The sequence below is a fragment of the Haliotis rubra genome, unplaced genomic scaffold, assembly GCF_003918875.1.
Source record: "Haliotis rubra isolate DU_JTF1 unplaced genomic scaffold, ASM391887v1 Scf303, whole genome shotgun sequence".
Classification (NCBI taxonomy): domain Eukaryota; kingdom Metazoa; phylum Mollusca; class Gastropoda; order Lepetellida; family Haliotidae; genus Haliotis; species Haliotis rubra.
In genome coordinates, this window is record NW_025766973.1 from 533,514 (window position 1) to 552,475 (window position 18,962).

Genomic DNA, 18,962 nt, shown 5'->3' on the forward strand with positions numbered 1-18,962 from the left:
TGTTTGTGAGGTAATTGCTTGATGAAGGGTTGCATCTACTGATCCTTACAGTGATCATTCTAGAATCAATTCCATAAACCTAATTCCATGCTCTAATTAGGATTTGGCCTACATGCTGACACATATTACATAGGACAGCTGAAGGAGATGAAGAATCTTGGTCATTCATACCGAAGTCCATGACTTTTGGAATGTACTACTACATGGATTCAGGTAAAGCTGATGCCAAGTTCATACACTGCCAAGTTTCAAAGCTTATTGTACTGTTTAATTATTTTAACAGATCAGTTATATCAATCGTGAAAGGGATACAGACAAAAACCAAATTCTAAAGCCATGATGTAAAAGTCAATCCCTAGCAGCTGATGTTTCCGGTACAGTTGACAGCCAGTATTGTCTCATGATCTCAGAACCTTATGCAAGATTTTTCTGTTCAATGAAAATAAACATGTTATTTAACTTTACCTTCTTGTTGTGTGATCCTTCTGCATCTTGATAGATTCAACATTCATAACTTTAAAGATCTGTGTGACAGTTTTGCTAAACATGCTAAACCTGGACCCCATCCACGGGGTATTTATTTTGTCACCTTGGAGAACAGGACTACATAAACCACAAAAGGCAGACTTAGTTCTCTTCAGAACAGACAGTCTCCCTCTAAAACTGATTACCATTGTTTTCATTCATGTTACAAAATAAGGAAAAATATACATTAATCATGTTTATTATGAAACCATTCCAGGCCCATCCAATTATAACAATGGATTCAACAAAGAATTGGGAGGAATAATCAAATACAATCATTCATAAATAAAAGTCCTAAAATTCCTACTTATAGGGGGGATGATCATGATAATTATGAAGATGTTATTACAGTTAAACTTGCATCCTGAAATTAATGACTTTAGTGAGATAGTAATGTTGCCTCACTGATTGTAGATAGTGCCACAGGTAGCTTCCCACTATGACAAATCCACTAAGATATATATTAAGAGACAAATTGTCTGTTTGCCCGAAGCATCTTCCTACAGTGACAACTTAACTTTCTACAGTGACAAGTTAAGTTATAAAGTCATACCAGGGTGTATTGTTTTACCCATGGTACAGTACTTCCACATCAGCTTATTGTGTAAGAGGCAGTGCTTCAGCCCGGTTTTCTTTTTGAGTGTTGCCAATTGCCACCTTAACTACTAAAATGTGTGCCAATGCAGTTGAGGCTTTTGCCATTCATGGTAACCATGGAATAGAAGAACTGTGGATTATATTAAATGTTGCGCCAATAGGTACGCTCTAGCATTGAAAAAAGTGCCACTCATATTTTTTAGTGTCAATGAAGAGGCCTGAAGTGATGCAGATCTCACTGATCTGTGAGAACCTGAGAGCGCAGGTACGCTGCTGACAATACAACAATGGTATATCCTTTTTTGAATATATAAAATCACTGTGTATAAGGCAAGTTTTTCATAACTAGAATTTATGCACGGGGTAGAAGATATAACATTTGTCTGACTGGCAACGTTAACTGGTGTCTGATAGCCATTGATGTGTGACAGTAAATCTTCACATTTCATATGAAATAACTGTTCCAAGATCTATTTTAGTATATTAATTAACTTCCATTGTATCCAAATTTCTGGTTCACACTATGTATAAGGTATTCTGCAAGTAAAGTTTAAATGAGCCCAGCCTTCATTACGATTGCTGTACAGTAAAAAAAAGTGTGGAATAATGTTTTGGGGAAAACAAGAATCATGAATGAAGTGATCTTGTTTTGTTTCCTTTCTACACAGACAGGAAGCATGTGCCAGCAGACCACATTGGACATATCATTTAATTAAGCATATCAAATTTCTACGTTACAATTGTCACTGAATATGGTGTTGAGCCTTGCTCATAAAATATCCCGAATGCTGCTTGCTGTCTGTGCAGTATGTTAAGTAATGGCCTGTTCACACAGACCATGGTCTAATGAAACAGATCAACAGTGAACATGGTGAACCTCTTACTCAGACCCTTCACTATCACTTGCTGAATAATTTCCCAGCATGCTCAAACCAGATACAACAGGTTTTGACTGCTCCTTTGGCTCAATGTCTTTAGAACTTGAGTTGTCCTTGTTACTGACAGCTTGTGAGTGACTAGTTGTACTGTTAGCAACTGTGGAACTGAGCTTTGCAGCTGGCTTTTTCTTCACAACCAGGTTAGATAGAGTGTTTTTTGATGATAAAGATCCGACACTTCTTTGCCAGCTTTCTTGTTTCTTTGTTTCCTGTTTCTTCTTTTCTGGGTTCACCTGTATAAGACATGACAACATTGTTTATCTGAGTTACAAAAGTCAGTGTCAAAACCAGAACTTGGATCTCTGCATTATTTGAAGTTAATTTCAGTGTTTTTAAACGGACTAATATTTCTGAACTTACGTAATTTGACATAACAGACTTTTTACTAGGTATGGGCTTGTGTCCAGCAGATGAAGTATTAGACTGTTACATCTGAACAAGGTGTAAACAAGAGAAATACTAAATATACAATTTGTTACATCTTCAAGTCAGAAAAATAAAACTTCTTTTGTGAAAAAAAATTGCCAGTCAAATTTGGTTACATATAATTGTGAATAACAAAACTTCAAAAGCTGACTTGGATCTGTTGACATGCAACAATCTCTGCAGTCTGAAAATATTTAAGTCTAGATCAGACAATCCAGTGATAAACAGTATGAGCATCGATCTACACATATGGGATACAATGACATGTGTCAACCAAGTCAGTGAGCCTTACCACCCAATCCTGTTAGTCACCTCTATGAAAAGCATGGGTTGCTGAAGACCAATTCTAACCCAGATCTTCATGGGTTATGTTAGCAAGTAAGCTCATCAAGATATTCTGCAAGTGATTAACTGTGACAAATACGGTACCATCTTTATCTGTCAACCTACCTCAGCAAAAATATCAGTAGGCCTCTCTGGGGGAGGTTGCTTCTTGACAGGCGGAGCATCACAGCTGTCTTCATCACTGTCAGAGTCTGCCAGTCTCTTCACTGCCTCACCATTCTTCTCTCCAAATATAGACCTGCAAGAAAGTCAGTGGCAACATTACTCATAGATTTTAAGAACGAGACCACTAAGAAGAGAAAGGGAAATTTCTCATACTTATAAATGAGTGCGGAGTAAAGCACCACCTTGAACAGTATTTTAGCTATTTCATGTCATGCCTGCTTGATGTGAGAGGAAAACCTGTACAGTATTTTAGTTATTTCATGTCATGTCAGCTTGATGTAAGATGAAAACCTGTACAGTATTTTAGTTAATTCATGTCATGCCTGCTTGATGTGAGAGGAAAACCTGTACAGTATTTTAGTTATTTCATGTCATGTCAGCTTGATGTCAGAGGAAAACCTGAACAGTATTTTAGTTATTGCATGTCATGCCTGCTTGATGTGAGAGGAAAACCTGTACAGTATTTTAGTTATTTCATGTCATGCCTGATTGATGTCAGAGGAAAACCTGTGCAGTATTTTAGTTATTTCATGTCATGCCAGCTTGATGTCAGAGGAAAACCTGTACAGTATTTTAGTTATTTCATGTCATGCCTCATTGATGTCAGAGGAAAACCTGTACAGTATTTTAGTTATTTCATGTCATGCCTGCTTGATGTGAGAGGAAAACCTGAACAGTATTTTAGTTATTTCATGTCATGCCTGCTTGATGTCAGAGGAAAACCTGAACAGTATTTTAGTTATTTCATGTCATGCCTGCTTGATGTCAGAGGAAAACCTGTACAGCATTTTAGTTATTTCCATGTCATGCCTGCTTGATGTGAGAGGAAAACCTGTGCAGTATTTTAGTTATTTCATGTCATGCAAGCTTGATGTGAGAGGAAAACCTGAACAGTATTTTAGTTATTTCATGTCATGCCTGATTGATGTCAGAGGAAACCTGAACAGTATTTTAGTTATTTCATGTCATGCCTGATTGATGTCAGAGGAAAACCTGTACAGTATTTTAGTTATTTCATGTCATGCCTGATTGATGTCAGAGGAAAACCTGTGCAGTATTTTAGTTATTTCATGTCATGCCAGCTTGATGTGAGAGGAAAACCTGAACAGTATTTTAGTTATTTCATGTCATGCCTGATTGATGTCAGAGGAAAACCTGTACAGTATTTTAGTTATTTCATGTCATGCCTGCTTGATGTCAGAGGAAAACCTGTACAGTATTTTAGTTATTTCATGTCATGCCTGCTTGATGTGAGAGGAAAACCTGAACAGTATTTTAGTTATTTCATGTCATGCCTGATTGATGTCAGAGGAAAACCTGTACAGTATTTTAGTTATTGCATGTCATGCCTGATTGATGTCAGAGGAAAACCTGTGCAGTATTTTAGTTATTTCATGTCATGCCAGCTTGATGTCAGAGGAAAACCTGTACAGTATTTTAGTTATTTCATGTCATGCCTGCTTGATGTCAGAGGAAAACCTGTACAGTATTTTAGTTATTTCATGTCATGCCTGCTTGATGTGAGAGGAAAACCTGAACAGTATTTTAGTTATTTCATGTCATGCCTGCTTGATGTCAGAGGAAAACCTGAACAGTATTTTAGTTATTTCATGTCATGCCTGATTGATGTCAGAGGAAAACCTGTACAGTATTTTAGTTATTTCATGTCATGCCTGCTTGATGTGAGAGGAAAACCTGTGCAGTATTTTAGTTATTTCATGTCATGCCAGCTTGATGTGAGAGGAAAACCTGAACAGTATTTTAGTTATTTCATGTCATGCCTGATTGATGTCAGAGGAAACCTGAACAGTATTTTAGTTATTTCATGTCATGCCTGATTGATGTCAGAGGAAAACCTGTGCAGTATTTTAGTTATTTCATGTCATGCCTGATTGATGTCAGAGGAAAACCTGTACAGTATTTTAGTTATTTCATGTCATGCCTGATTGATGTCAGAGGAAAACCTGTGCAGTATTTTAGTTATTTCATGTCATGCCAGCTTGATGTGAGAGGAAAACCTGAACAGTATTTTAGTTATTTCATGTCATGCCTGATTGATGTCAGAGGAAAACCTGTACAGTATTTTAGTTATTTCATGTCATGCCTGCTTGATGTGAGAGGAAAACCTGTACAGTATTTTAGTTATTTCATGTCATGCCTGCTTGATGTGAGAGGAAAACCTGAACAGTATTTTAGTTATTTCATGTCATGCCTGCTTGATGTGAGAGGAAAACCTGAACAGTATTTTAGTTATTTCATGTCATGCCTGCTTGATGTGAGAGGAAAACCTGAACAGTATTTTAGTTATTTCATGTCATGTCAGCTTGATGTGAGAGGAAAACCTGAACAGTATTTTAGTTACTTCACGCCATGTCTGCTTGATGTGAGAGGAAAACCTGAACACAGTGAAGATTCGTTGTTGTTTAAAGGGGAAGTGTGCACGAATACATCACATTTATTCTTAAGTGAAAATACGAAAGAAGCAGAAGAACAGAAAATGTAAGCAGCAGGACAGATTGACCGTGTGTATTTTCCTTCATAACCTCACCTCAATGAAAATACCAAATATGTATACCAAAGTTGACATCCGTATGACCTCACTATCGGGAAGTGACTTATTCAAATGGTGTGTTCAATGACAAGAGTACACTGGAGTTTTCGAAGGAAATTTTCGTTGTTTCAAGCAACGTATATGCATAAAGGTGACATGTAAGTAGTCCAAAAATTCTGTCAGTCTGCTGGTTGTTAAATATTTTCTTTTTATTTTCATTGTGACCAAGGGAAATAGTCAGACATTAAGAGTAGTACCGTCATCGTTGTGCGTGAGTTTGTGTCAGTCATGGCGTCATGCTTTCAGAAACTGTAATATGTTGTGATGAATCTAGAAAATCATTGGAATACACCTATTTTACATAACTATGGCTTGCTACCATACCTTTCCCATGCATGTTTTAAAACTAATGAGAAAGTGTATGCAACAAGTAGGCGATTTGATACACTGTTTAAAATTTGAGATTGGCTTTGTTTACATTTCATACAAGTGGTCCTTTCCCAGGGCGGCATCTGTTATATTTCATTAGATTTTACTGAAACACTTCGAATTGGTGACAAAGTCCATTTGTCAGTTTATTTTGTTCTGTATGAGGAATTCAAGGATTCGTTTAAGGAAGGTGGTGCTGAATTATACAATTGATTTTATGGGTGAAACATTACCGACATACATGTGACGTGATTTTATAAACGTTAATTGTGTTTGCATATTTTCCATAACATTCTCAGCGATTCTCGGTTCATCGATAATGTTTCAGAATGAGCATTGGTGATTCGATCATACAACAACAAAACTACCGCTGATCACAATGATAAGTCTTTTTCTTCTAAATTCATATCTCCCAGTACAATTTGACATTTTAATTAAGGCATACTATTGTATTATAAAACGCAGTGAATGGTGATTTAGTAATGTGTCAAAACTGGCGAGATTTACGATGCATGCAATTTTCAGGATATTTGAATATTTGATCTACAATGAGCGGATGATACCATAGAAATACGAATTTCAAACAGAGTTCAAAACTGCAAATTGCATTTATCTTCGTGATGTACTAGTATTCGGATATGTATCGATATCAAAGTGAAGGTGGAAGAGGAGGGACATATCATAAGATTTACGTAGGAATTTTAGAACAAACGTAGAATGCCAGCACATTCACCGATGGCAAGCTAGATGTAGTGCATATACGTTTTAGTTTTTGTGAAAAAAGATACTGTTGGAAAGGCAACCGACTCAGGTTGAATGTTATACAATTTGGTTACGTGGTAACACTTTAGTTCAATGTATACGATTTTTTCAAACTGCAACGTCTTTACAGTGTAGAACTGACCGTATAGCCAGCTGACGGCCAGGCAACAGGTGGATTAAAACAGTAGCCTGCGTGTCGAGACACAAGAACCACACCTATACCTGCACCACGTGATATGGGTCTAAAAAGGTCTGACGTCATTCATTTATCAGTCGAGCACCAATGACGTCATTTCCAAGGGACATAAGCCATGGTGTGTTTATTGTGGACATAGAACTCTCGGTAAATGTTGAAAATACGAATTGATATAACGCAAAAAATAAATTAATTCTGATATACGTATGGGTTTGGGAATAAAACTACTTGATAAACCCTTTTTATGATGAAAAAGTGCAAGACGAAAAGGTTAATTTTCGTGTACACTTGCCATTAAACGCTGCACTCAGATATATGGCGGTGGTCTCTAAATAATCAAATCTTGACAAGACAATCCAGTGATCAACAGCATCAGCATTGATCTACGCAGTTGGGATATGATGACTTGTGCCAACCAAGTCAGTGAGCCTGACCACCTGATTCCTTTAGTCGCCTCTTATGACAAGAATGGGTTGCTGAAGACCAATTCTAACCCGGATTTTCAAGGGTCACAGAGTGAAGAGATACAACTCTGCAACCAATTCAGTACTCAGTTTGTTGTTTAACGCAACACTCAGGAATATCCCAGCTATAAGCAGAGAGATAAGTGAGCAGATCGGGCAATGTATGGCTACAAAGAGGACTTGACACTATTGGCAGTTTTGAGGAGGTGCTGCATCTTAATCAACAATGTAACTGCAGAATTTAAATAGTCATGTCTAGGTTACCCACTGACTGAAAGCTTGGGCAACCATCTTATCCATCAGAGTGCAATCAGACATGGAACCTGACCACACAATCAATATTGTGGCAGAACTTACAGGAGTGGAAATAACTTTACAATTGCTAGTGTACTCCGGGTACAGTTGCACATGTAAAATCACTTGCCCTGATATTTTTTTCACTATACCGGCCAATTTTCTTAATGATTTTTTAAATAAACAACATAATTAACATTGGAAAGTCAACTGGACACAGGTACAGCATGATATACAAATTTGCTTGCCCGACAGAAAAAAACACTGGACTGGGTCGTTGGGCAATGGGTTATTTCCACCCCTGCCTTACAACTGCTGTGAGGCACTTTGTACCTAATCTGACCTAATCTAATCTAATAGTATTGGTCACGGTGAGTCACATAACCTACTCTATAATCTTCTCATCCTCTTCATCTTGTAATCTAGCCAGCAGTTCTTCATACTTCTGATGGACTTGTATCATCTGTTCATGGTCCAGATTAGCCTTCTTTGAGTTGATCTCTTTCAGCTCCTCCAGTTTATCAAGTTCCTCTATTTCATTCCTGCTGGCTTTCGTCCTGTTCTCAAGCACCTGGTTATTAATGAGCATGATTAATGATGGATTATGATAATTTGATAATTTAAAAACTTCAAGCAAAAAGTATTTACATAAAACTCCAAAGTACAGAAATACATTTAAGAAGGTTGGAGATGCTATCTTAACCATGTTAACAGCTGACAAAGTGTATCTTTTTGCAACAAGAGTACAAGATAGGAAATCTTTCAAAATCAAATATCTTGCAGGTTTAATGAAAATAACACATTTCGCCCAAACACTATGATATCATGATCCATCACAGCAAAACACAGGACATACCTTCATTGGGTTCATCTCTTCATCTTCTTTCTCCTTCTGTTCAGCAGCAGCCATCTTTTGTGCCAACTTCTCCGCCTCAAACAGGCGTTGGGCTCCAGCTTCCAAGGCATAGTCAGTGTTCTCCAAGTCAGTCTATCCACAGAAACAACAATTAGACCCCGTGGTGTGAAACATCATGCTTCTGAGGCTTGCCAACAATTTCAAATTTGAACTCAGTATAATAACTTTTTCTTTACAGTAGACTATGGTTATTACGTACTCAAAAGGACCATTAAAGGCACAATGTCACACCACACTTCTCTAAAAATACATAATGCATCTCTCTCAATAATAATATCAGCCCTCAGGGAGGCCACCATATAATTTATTCCAAAACAAAATACATATTTAGATTACAATATTAAATAAAAAGTTCAAATGAATTAATGCAATATTGCATTACATCAACTCTTGCGCCCTCTACCGGCCAAACATTATTTGAAACTAACCCCATAGATTTATGTCCCTTGGCGCACTCTTTATGAATATCCTACGCACAAATTTTGATTGAAACCAGTTCGGCAAACACCAACAACACTGCGTGCGACAGTTTTCAATGTACGGAGCAAATGTTTACATTCCATATATGCCAAGTGTTATCTGTATGGAAGTTGTTTGTTGTGAAGTCACAACTATCGATTTCTGGGAAGTTGTAAGGGATAATAAGTCTTTATTTTTGCATCAATAGGAAGCTAAAGCGAGTGCATGACTATGTACCGGTACTCTGTTGTTTTGGTTTAACAGTGGTTATGGCTTGAGTAGGAATCATATATGCCATGGTGTAAAATAGGGATTTCAAAGCAGAGGAAGCTCTCAGTTTCTTGACTGAGTTGCAAAAGCATTGAGTTTTAGGTGGAAAAAAGAACCAGGTCGACAATCAGGTCGATGTTGTGTGTCTATAAAAAATAATTAGTCTTTGAAATCAGAACTGCTGGAAACTTTCAAGAACAGTAATTGTTATTGTCACTTGCATGTATGACCAAAATTTAAGAAAGTTTACAAAAGATATGAGGGTTTTTCACTCCCTTTAGCATGCTCAGTCAGATATAGGATATCTTACCTTGAAAGCAATCTCAGCTACACATCTTGGACACTTGATGTAAAACCGGAAAATTCGTAGCCCAAGATAAAACTCATCATCCACATTTTCTTTGCGAGAATTGAACTTCTTGCCTTTGTAAATGTATTCTCCACAAGTATTGCATCTGTCAAGAAAAACAGTTCCACACTCAACAATTTAAAAGTATGATTACAAAAGTTACCATGTTTACTAAACATTCAATCTGACATTGCTAAAACAATACTACTGCAAGACATTTAGAAGATACCTTGAACAATGTAGAAGACTGAGCTGTATTTCTACATCTAGAATATTTGAATCAAGGGATTCCTAAGTTTCATCTTTAACTCTAACATGATTCAGTAGGTTCAATAAGTGAGTTAGCGATTTTGGTTCAATACTGCTTTTAACAGTATTCTATTTACCATATCAGTACTTCACTGTCGATAAAAGCGATCAAATCCATAAACAGTCCTCTAGCATGTCATCTAAATGTGGGATGCAACGTTCGCGATGTTTACATTCCCACAATGCATTTAAGTTGTAGAATGAATGAATTCACGTGTTTGTTATGAATGAAAAAATAGTTACGTCAGAATGTGACCTAATTGAGAGGTCATCGGTTATCCAATCAAATCGTTAGAATCTCAGGTCAAGTCGTTACGACACAGGTCAAACGCTACAACACTTGTGTGACGTACGAGATTAGTATGCAACTACCCATACGTTGACCATGTGAGTAATAAACTGCAATATTACCATGGTAAACTCTAGGGTACATGTTTGTATATACATACCTCATGTTAAAAGGTGCCATGATACGAATGCTGAAGGTCCTGTTTTTCGGCATTCGCATCTTGGGAATTTTAGACGGATCAAAATCCGGAGGGTAGTATTTCTGAAATCAAAACACAAGTATTAAGTTTTGCTCAAAATGTCTGTCTAAACGTTATAATACATAACTGACAGTAACAAGCTGTTAAAATAGTTATAAGTCATCAGGCTATTATGGATACTAGCAGAAATGTACCCAGAGAGATTGTACCCGACAAAAATGGCTAACTTGTACCTCAAATTCTCATCAGATTCGAAACTGTTGTGGAGCATTTGTACTGTTTTTGGTCGACTCGTACCCAAATTTTGATTTTTAGGACCCATTTACTTCATGGCCGAAACGAGAGTGCATTAACTGGTGTTATACAACACAAGATATATTTTTGTTTTAATTTCTTCATCCCTTATTCCTGTACTTCAAAGCAATTTCCGTTTAAGATTATTACTTTTCCAACATTCATACGTTGTACTTTTCCAACATTTAGTCATGTTACATTTCCAACATTCATACATTCATACATTGTACATTTCCAACATTCATACATTTCCAACATTTAGTCATGTTACATTTCCAACATTCATACGTTGTACATTTCCAACATTTAGTCATGTTACATTTTCAACATTCATACATTGTGCATTTCCAACATTCATACATTATTTCAAAGCATTTATTCATTTTACAGTAACATCATATCATTCGGATTCGGATTCACTGGGTACAGGTAATGACACATTTGGTACGAGTCCGCAAAAAAACGAGCGTTCGAATCTCCGTGTGTACGGATTTCTAGTTCGAACTATTTAGTGATGTTCAGCTGACACGCCACAAATAACAAAGTAATTATAAAACTAAGTTTTACTCACGTTCAAAACTTTTCTTTCCGACATTTTGAGTTGTAGGGTGTAACCTTTCCTCAAATGCTTCTTGTTACGAAGTGACTGCTTCGTTCAATACGGTTTACTTTAGTGTTCCCGTAACCCTTTCTGAGGTTCGTTTATCGTCGTCTTCGGCAGAAACGGAAGAGGAAATGCCAACACTGCCACCTGTCAAAGAAAGACAACTCTTGATCACTCAAAGGACGTGGGGAAATTCAAATAGTTTGTTTATATAACACTCGGATATATATCATAATCTGAATAAATAGAGAGATATATGAGCTTTTTTGTGTATCTATTTAATTATGCTCATCCCCAGAATATTAGACCTTCGTTATTTTGTAAATTAATGATAACTGACGTTTGGCATTAGATTTATCGAATGCATATATGCATTCTTGACCAGCGGGTCCTGTCCCAGTTTTAGACGGATCTTCTTGCAGGCTAGGGACAGGATGGGTGGCGACGAATGGAGTTGGTGGATCGCACACTCCGGCGCAGTGATGACTTAGCTAATGACGTCATACAGTGCTATTCAATGACGTCATGTAACGAGCAAATTCCCCCCCCCAAAAAAAGGAAAAAAGATGCAATATTTATCTTTAGGAAATGTTTGATATTTTTCTTTTTCTTGCGTTTCCGAGCAAAAATGTGTAAGGGCAATGACTTATTTATTTAATTTGTTACAAATCAAACATGAAAACTGCGAGACTTGCTGATTTCTCTTCGAGAAGTGTGTGAGCTGATAAGATTACAATATGCAACACTAAATGTTCATTTCTTCATACCTTAAGAAAATCACAAATACCTGGTGCCGTGTACGTTATGTCATACCTCTGTTATATTACATAGCAAGGAGGGCGACGGTGTAGCCTAGTGATTAAAGCGTTCGCTCGTCCCGAGGAAGACCGGGGTTCGATTCCCCACATGGGGAAAGTCCATTTCTCGTGTCCCCGTATAGTAGTGATATTGATGGAATATATTGCTAAAACGGTGTAAAACTAAACTCACTAATATAGCAAGGTGGTTTATATACAAGTACGTTATGTACTTTTACATCACATCAGGTGTATTAATTCATGCAAATAAAACCACAAAAATTATAAAGTGTTCTTCCGTTCTGACTGCCACAATGCATGGACCAAAGTTTGAGTTTGTTCTTGGTGATAGCGCTGTTCCTCTCAGCACCAGGGTAGAGGACAGCTGAATATATCCTCTCAGCACCAGGGTAGAGGAGAGCTGAATATATCCTCTCAGCATCAGGGTAGAGGACAGCTGAATATATCCTCTCAGCATCAGGGTAGAGGAGAGCTGAATATATCCTCTCAGCATCAGGGTAGAGGAGAGCTGAATATATCCTCTCAGCATCAGGGTAGAGGAGAGCTGAATATATCCTCTCAGCAGCAGGGTAGAGGACAGCTGAATATATCCTCTCAGCATCAGGGTAGAGGACAGCTGAATATATCCTCTCAGCATCAGGGTAGAGGAGAGCTGAATATATCCTCTCAGCATCAAGGTAGAGGAGAGCTGAATATATCCTCTCAGCATCAGGGTAGAGGAGAGCTGAATATATCCTCTCAGCATCAGGGTAGAGGAGAGCTGAATATTTCCTCTCAGCATCAGGGTAGAGGAGAGCTGAATATATCCTCTCAGCATCAGGGTAGAGGAGAGCTGAATATATCTCTCTCAGCATCAGGGTAGAGGAGAGCTGAATATATCCTCTCAGCATCAGGGTAGAGGAGAGCTGAATATATCCTCTCAGCATCAGGGTAGAGGAGAGCTGAATATATCCTCTCAGCATCAGTGTAGAAGAGAGCTGAATATATCCTCTCAGCATCAGGGTAGAGGAGAGCTGAATATATCCTCTCAGCATCAGGGTAGAGGAGAGCTGAATATATCCTCTCAGCATCAGGGTAGAGGAGAGCTGAATATATCCTCTCAGCATCAGGGTAGAGGAGAGCTGAATATATCCTCTCAGCATCAGGGTAGAGGAGAGCTGAATATATCCTCTCAGCATCAGGGTAGAGGAGAGCTGAATATATCCTCTCAGCATCAGGGTAGAGGAGAGCTGAATATATCCTCTCAGCATCAGGGTAGAGGAGAGCTGAATATATCCCCGGAATATGACCAATCTGTTGACAAAGAGACTGTATCGAGACTTGAATCTTGTAAAAGTTGTATTTATGGTGTTAAAATAAAACATTACTAACAATCTCCAAATATTTACAAGGAAATGTACCTTGTGTTTTTATAGACATTTATTCCGTACTTTTGTTAACTGTTGAAAGACATGATTCCAAATGAACTATCGCTGGCCATAAATAAACGAAGCGTACGTACAAGCAGTACTCGACAGAGGCCAATGCGAGCATGCGATTACATGGTCGGGTGAGTGAATTTAGTTTTACGCCGCACTCAGCAATATTCCAGCTGTATGGCGGCGGTCTGTAAATAATCGAGTCTGGACCAGACAATCCAGTGATAAACAGCATGAGCATCGATCTGCGCAATAGGGAACCGATGACATGTGTCAACCAAGTCAGCGAGCCTGACCACCCGATCCCGTTAGTCGCCTCTTACGACAAGCATAGGTTGCTGAAGTTTTTCTGCAACCTCAATCGAGTAGGAATTAATAAGGATTAATTTAGGGGGCTTTCATTATGTGTGAAATATTTGAACATGAACAAGGCCATCATCGTATATTTTAAGCTACGTTCATATACATCTACACAAGATACGGACTGACCAATAGGACACTTCCACATCGCCGATGTAAGAGTACTGAGTATACGACGTTTGAAACGACGGCAAGGACGATCGCGTTAGAATAGTGTCGTACAAACGCTTCCCGACCTCAGTCTGTCACCAGCAACTTTTTGTCCGATACTAAAAAACATAACGATGATCAATTCCGCTCTGGACGCCCAAGGGCAATAACACCAGCCCAAGACAGATTAGTCAAATGGTATTAAGAAACCGGTTGCAAATGAAATAAGGGGTCAGCTGAATCAGGCACCCGAATACATGCCTTCAAGGTACGAAATCGTCAACACAGATGGCGTGTGCGTGGGCGACGTCTACGTGATATTATGGTACTTTTTGTTGTAGATCATCCTTGTGTATTTCTGGACGACGTTAGGGTTTTTTCTGCGGCATCATAGGCGACGTCGCCGACGATGTCGTTTGTTTTTTACGCGAAACACGATGGCAACTATAGTACACCATATATTGCTGAGTGCGGCGTTAAACAACAAACAAACAAACTGGGATAATCGACATTGGGCCAATGTCAGACACCCTCGGTAGTAAACAGACGCATATTGTCTTCCAGGAACCCAACCACCAAAGACACTATATTAAACACGTTTTATGATTGAGGAAGTAGCAATTAAACCACGCCTGGTGTAATAATTATCACCTAGCTGTGCTGACTTTAACATTTTCCTTCCATTGTTGGTACGGGTCTCTCTCAGTTCATCTCAAATCTAAAATAGACAAATTTGTTAACACTGCAAGTAAAATCGCTGGAGTCAGATTTGAATGTTTATCATCAATATATGAGCGGCAAATCGTGAATCAAGCTGTCAAAATCATATCTGACCTTACTCACTACTTAAATTCGGAATACAACCTCCTCCCTTCAGGCCGCCGCTACAAAGTTCCAATTGTGAAAACTATGAGAGCCCGTAGATCCTTTATTACAAGTACCATATCTCTCTTAAACAAATGTGAAGGTACCTAAATCAAAGAATTTATGTAAATATGTTTGGTATCTCTCTAATGTGTCAGTAGCTCTGCTGATGTAACACAAATTCCTGAAAAGGCATTCTATTCTATTCTATTCTATTCTATTCTATTCTATTCTATTCTATTCTATTCTATTCTATTCTATTCTATTCTATTCTATTCTATTCTATTCTATTCTATTCTATTCTATATATTGTGATATGCCTACTAGTAGTTACATGCACCTATTGCGCTGAAACTGGAGGACCATGGCCATATGTTTTTTTGCTTGACCCCAGTTTTCGTAATCACGGATGCCAGATTTTATACCACAGTGCTGCGGAATGCAACTGTTGTTTGAGTGAGAAGGCGCTGAGGATCATGAACATGGCCATATTATTGATTGAAGTCAGGCGATTGCATTTAACACAGACCATAACTCAACTTTAGACAAGGCTAGAGGAGTCATCATGGAGTTTCTTCCAGAACGAAGCCGTCACTGATTCAAGGGTGATTATGTAATCTCTGAACTTGAATCGCACAGTGTCAACACGTCCTGGCAGTCTGCACAAAAGATTAATGGATGAGTTTGTGACAATTGTGGACTCAATTATGTAATCCAATTGGTCTGAGGAAGTATGTGCATGCATGCAGTGGCTGTAATCTGATACATGTTGCCGGAAACTTGGCTCTGGAGATACGACGTGATACTGTTCAGTGTAGACGGCTATGGTTTGACATTCAATTGCAGTGTGTGTGTCTAACGACGAATCAATGTATTACAACACGGCAATTGCGCATTCTGAAATTTGCTGTTTAATAGTCCGCTCATATGGCGCTCATATCCAGGCACATTGCCTGCTCACGGCGCTACGTACATTACTATCCTCGGTCATAGCACACTACCGTACTTTCCGATACTTTTTCAACTCCCTGGGGTTCATATAGCCATGCTGCCTGTTAGGCGCAATGAACTAAACACTCACATTACAGTACCCATTTTACAGCTGTGTAAACTGAGACAATGTGGATCTAAGCATCTTGTCAAAGGGTACTGCGCAAATGTGTCCAGCTCGTGACCCGAACCTAGGTGCCTCCACCGGGGATCGAACCAGGGCCTTCAGCGTGGTAGGCAGACGCCTTACCACTGCACTATTGCACTCCACTGGCGCTGAGTAGTATTTCAGCCCTATGACGACGGTCTGTAAACTCTGACGAGTCTGGACCTAGCAATCCAGTGGTGGACATCATTGGCATCGACCCGTGAAGATCCGGGGTAGAATAGGTCTTCAGCAACCCATGTGCTTGCCATAAAAGGCGACTATGCTTGTCGTAAGAGGCGACTAACGGGATCGGGTGGTCAGTTTCGCTGACTTGGTTGACACATGTCATCGGTTCCCAATTGCGCAGATCGATGCTCATGTTGATCACTGGATTGTCTGGTCCAGACTCGATTATTTACAGACCGCCGCCATATAGCTGGGATATTGCTGAGTGCGGCGTAAAACTAAACTCACTCACTCACTCATCATTGGCATCGGTCTACGTGCGGCGTTTGTAACAAACGCAAGACGCAGGTTGTACCAGAGATGTAGGACTAAAAGACCAAGGCCATGACGTATCAACGTCCGATATGTCTTCCGAGTATAAGACTACATGGATGAGTGATTAGCTGACTGTATGTAAATCATTGACGTCGACAATGCATGATAATACTTTCTTTTCCAATGTTTTAGGCTCGATGGCGCTTATATTGACCACCCTTATACTTCTATTGTTCTTAATTACTAAAAAAAAAGAAGAAGAAAAAACACGTACCTCCTGGAACATGAAAAAGGTGCCCTCCTTCTACGGACTGAATAATTATATTTAACGCCGCCGTACGGTGGGTAGCCTAGTGGTTAAAGAGTTCGCTCGTCACGCCGAAGACCCGGATTCGATTCTAGACATGGGTACAATGTGTGAAGCCCATTCCTGGTGTTCCTCGACGTGATATTGCTGGAATATTGCTAAAAGCGGCGTAAAACCATACTCACTCACTTTAACGCCGCAGTTAGCGTTATGCCAACTATATTACATCAACTTGTAAAGTCGTCATCAGACAAACCTATGACTGAAGTTATAAGGTTTCGTTTGTTCTTTTACGCAGCACTCAGCAATATTCCAGCTATATGGCGGCGGTCTGTAAATAATCGAGTCTGGACTCTGGACTAGACAATCCAGTGATCAACATCATGATCATCGTTCTTCGCAGTTGGGGTAAGATGACATGTGTCAACCAAGTCAGCGAGCCTGACTACCCGAACGCCTCGAGCTCTTACAACAAGCATGGGTTACTGAAGACCAATTCTAACCTGGATCTTCACGGGTGGAAGTTAGGTACGATCCCTTTAAACACAGTCGGGAAATCACGGAAGCCAACCGATCAACCGACTCTTAGGGAGCAACCATTATGTTTGGGTGTAAGATCAGCATTTTGTTTTAGAGAACGTTTTAGAGTTCAATTATTTCTTCCAATGAACAGGCGTATATACGCTGCGTGACTGAATATAAGGACTCAAATGTTCTTTAATAAAATCTTCTGGAGTGCATTATTTATTTGCAGTTTAATACAAGAAGTTGTGAGTCGGAATGTGGTTTCTGATATTCCAGTACATTCGGTCTACAAGGAAATGGCACATAATAATGCCCTCATACACAAGCGAGTCAAATGCAATTTCTTTTCATTTGGGGCCTGACACTATTTTAGAAGAATTCCCGGACCAAGCCCCTTTGCAAAAAGGGACACTCCATACCTCACTTTGATTTCTAACACAGCCAGATCAGTAATTATCGAACTATGTCACCCCTAAACAATACGTTTAACCTAGGTAATCTCCGGAAACATACCAGGTCAATTTATGCAAAATCTGTTTGCACAGGGTCTCATTGATTTTTAGTTCCTGTCAGGCGCAGTGAGCCCTTCCTGTCTCCATGACTGATCAAGGATATCGTTCACAGGATGATATCCTGAATCGATACTAGTTCAATATGTGTAATGTCAGATGGCGCTGTTATCGATTTTATGTCCCACCCGGTAACAACCTGAGTGATTGATAGCGAGTCCTGGGGAATATTGGCCATGCTTCGTGAACTAAACCTTCACGTGGGTACCAGATCATGGCCAAACCGACATTGACTTTACACATCAAAGATTTGATTGTGAAAAAATCGCTTGCTAAGTAAAGAAATGTATGACACCGCTGACATAACACGGCGAGCTTTAGGCGCACGTGCAAGATAATGGTGGTATCTTGAATAATGGATTGTCGGATTTCGACTTGCCTAGCGCTAGAATTTCAATGTTTAGCGTCTCATGATTCTGTGATTGATCGAGCACGTTTCAGTAATTAAAGCGTGAGTTTGCGTTATTTAAGGTGTTGAAAAAACATATTTCCCCCCAAACGTCTAACGTTCGAGAACTAGACATTTTCTTGAATTATATGCAAAAGCAGAAGTAGCAACGTGCATGTCAAAATCTAATTAAAATCAGATCTTAGTGCTTTAGAAGAAGGATATGATTTTAACGAGTTTGGTGTACATTGTATTTTAAGGCTTTTCCTGAACATATGGTACAAAAACACAACTCTCACTTTTTATCACACATTACTGAAAAGTACACCCTAAATATTTATAAGCCATCACCATAGGCGGATCCAGGATATTTCAAGGGGGAAGTATGTGTGTGTGTGTGTGTGTGTGTGTGTGTGTGTGTGATTGGATTGGGGAAAGGGGGGGCGTCACTACTCACACGCAATGTGTCCAAACGCTAGTTGCAATAACAAGGATTTAACGGACTTGATACAAGTCATGGTTGGTTGGTTGGTTCGTTCGTTC

General features: G+C 39.1%; 1 protein-coding gene across 1 annotated transcript; it reads right to left on the minus strand.

Moving 5' to 3' along the window:
* Window positions 1-711: 711 nt before the first annotated feature.
* On the minus strand, window positions 712-11,833 carry LOC124282790 (splicing factor YJU2-like). The gene is made up of 8 exons (XM_046718823.1): window positions 11,722-11,833; window positions 11,349-11,528; window positions 10,445-10,545; window positions 9,648-9,792; window positions 8,549-8,680; window positions 8,082-8,263; window positions 2,937-3,069; window positions 712-2,293 (listed from the first exon to the last, which is right to left on the minus strand). The coding sequence occupies exons 2-8, from the start codon at window positions 11,370-11,372 to the stop codon at window positions 2,003-2,005; spliced, it is 1,008 nt and encodes a 335-aa protein (XP_046574779.1). The 5' UTR covers window positions 11,373-11,528; window positions 11,722-11,833; the 3' UTR covers window positions 712-2,002.
* Between the last annotated feature and the right edge of the window lie 7,129 nt (window positions 11,834-18,962).

Excerpts from the sequence above, each read along its gene's own strand:
- LOC124282790 (XM_046718823.1), bottom strand. The coding sequence starts at position 11,372 with ATGTCGGAAAGAAAAGTTTTGAAC. Across the intron at positions 8,264-8,548 it reads AAGAGATGAACCCAATGAAG|GTGCTTGAGAACAGGACGAA; the intron begins GTATGTCCTGTG and ends ATTAATAACCAG. Across the intron at positions 3,070-8,081 it reads GAGGATGAGAAGATTATAGA|GTCTATATTTGGAGAGAAGA; the intron begins GTAGGTTATGTG and ends ACTTTCTTGCAG.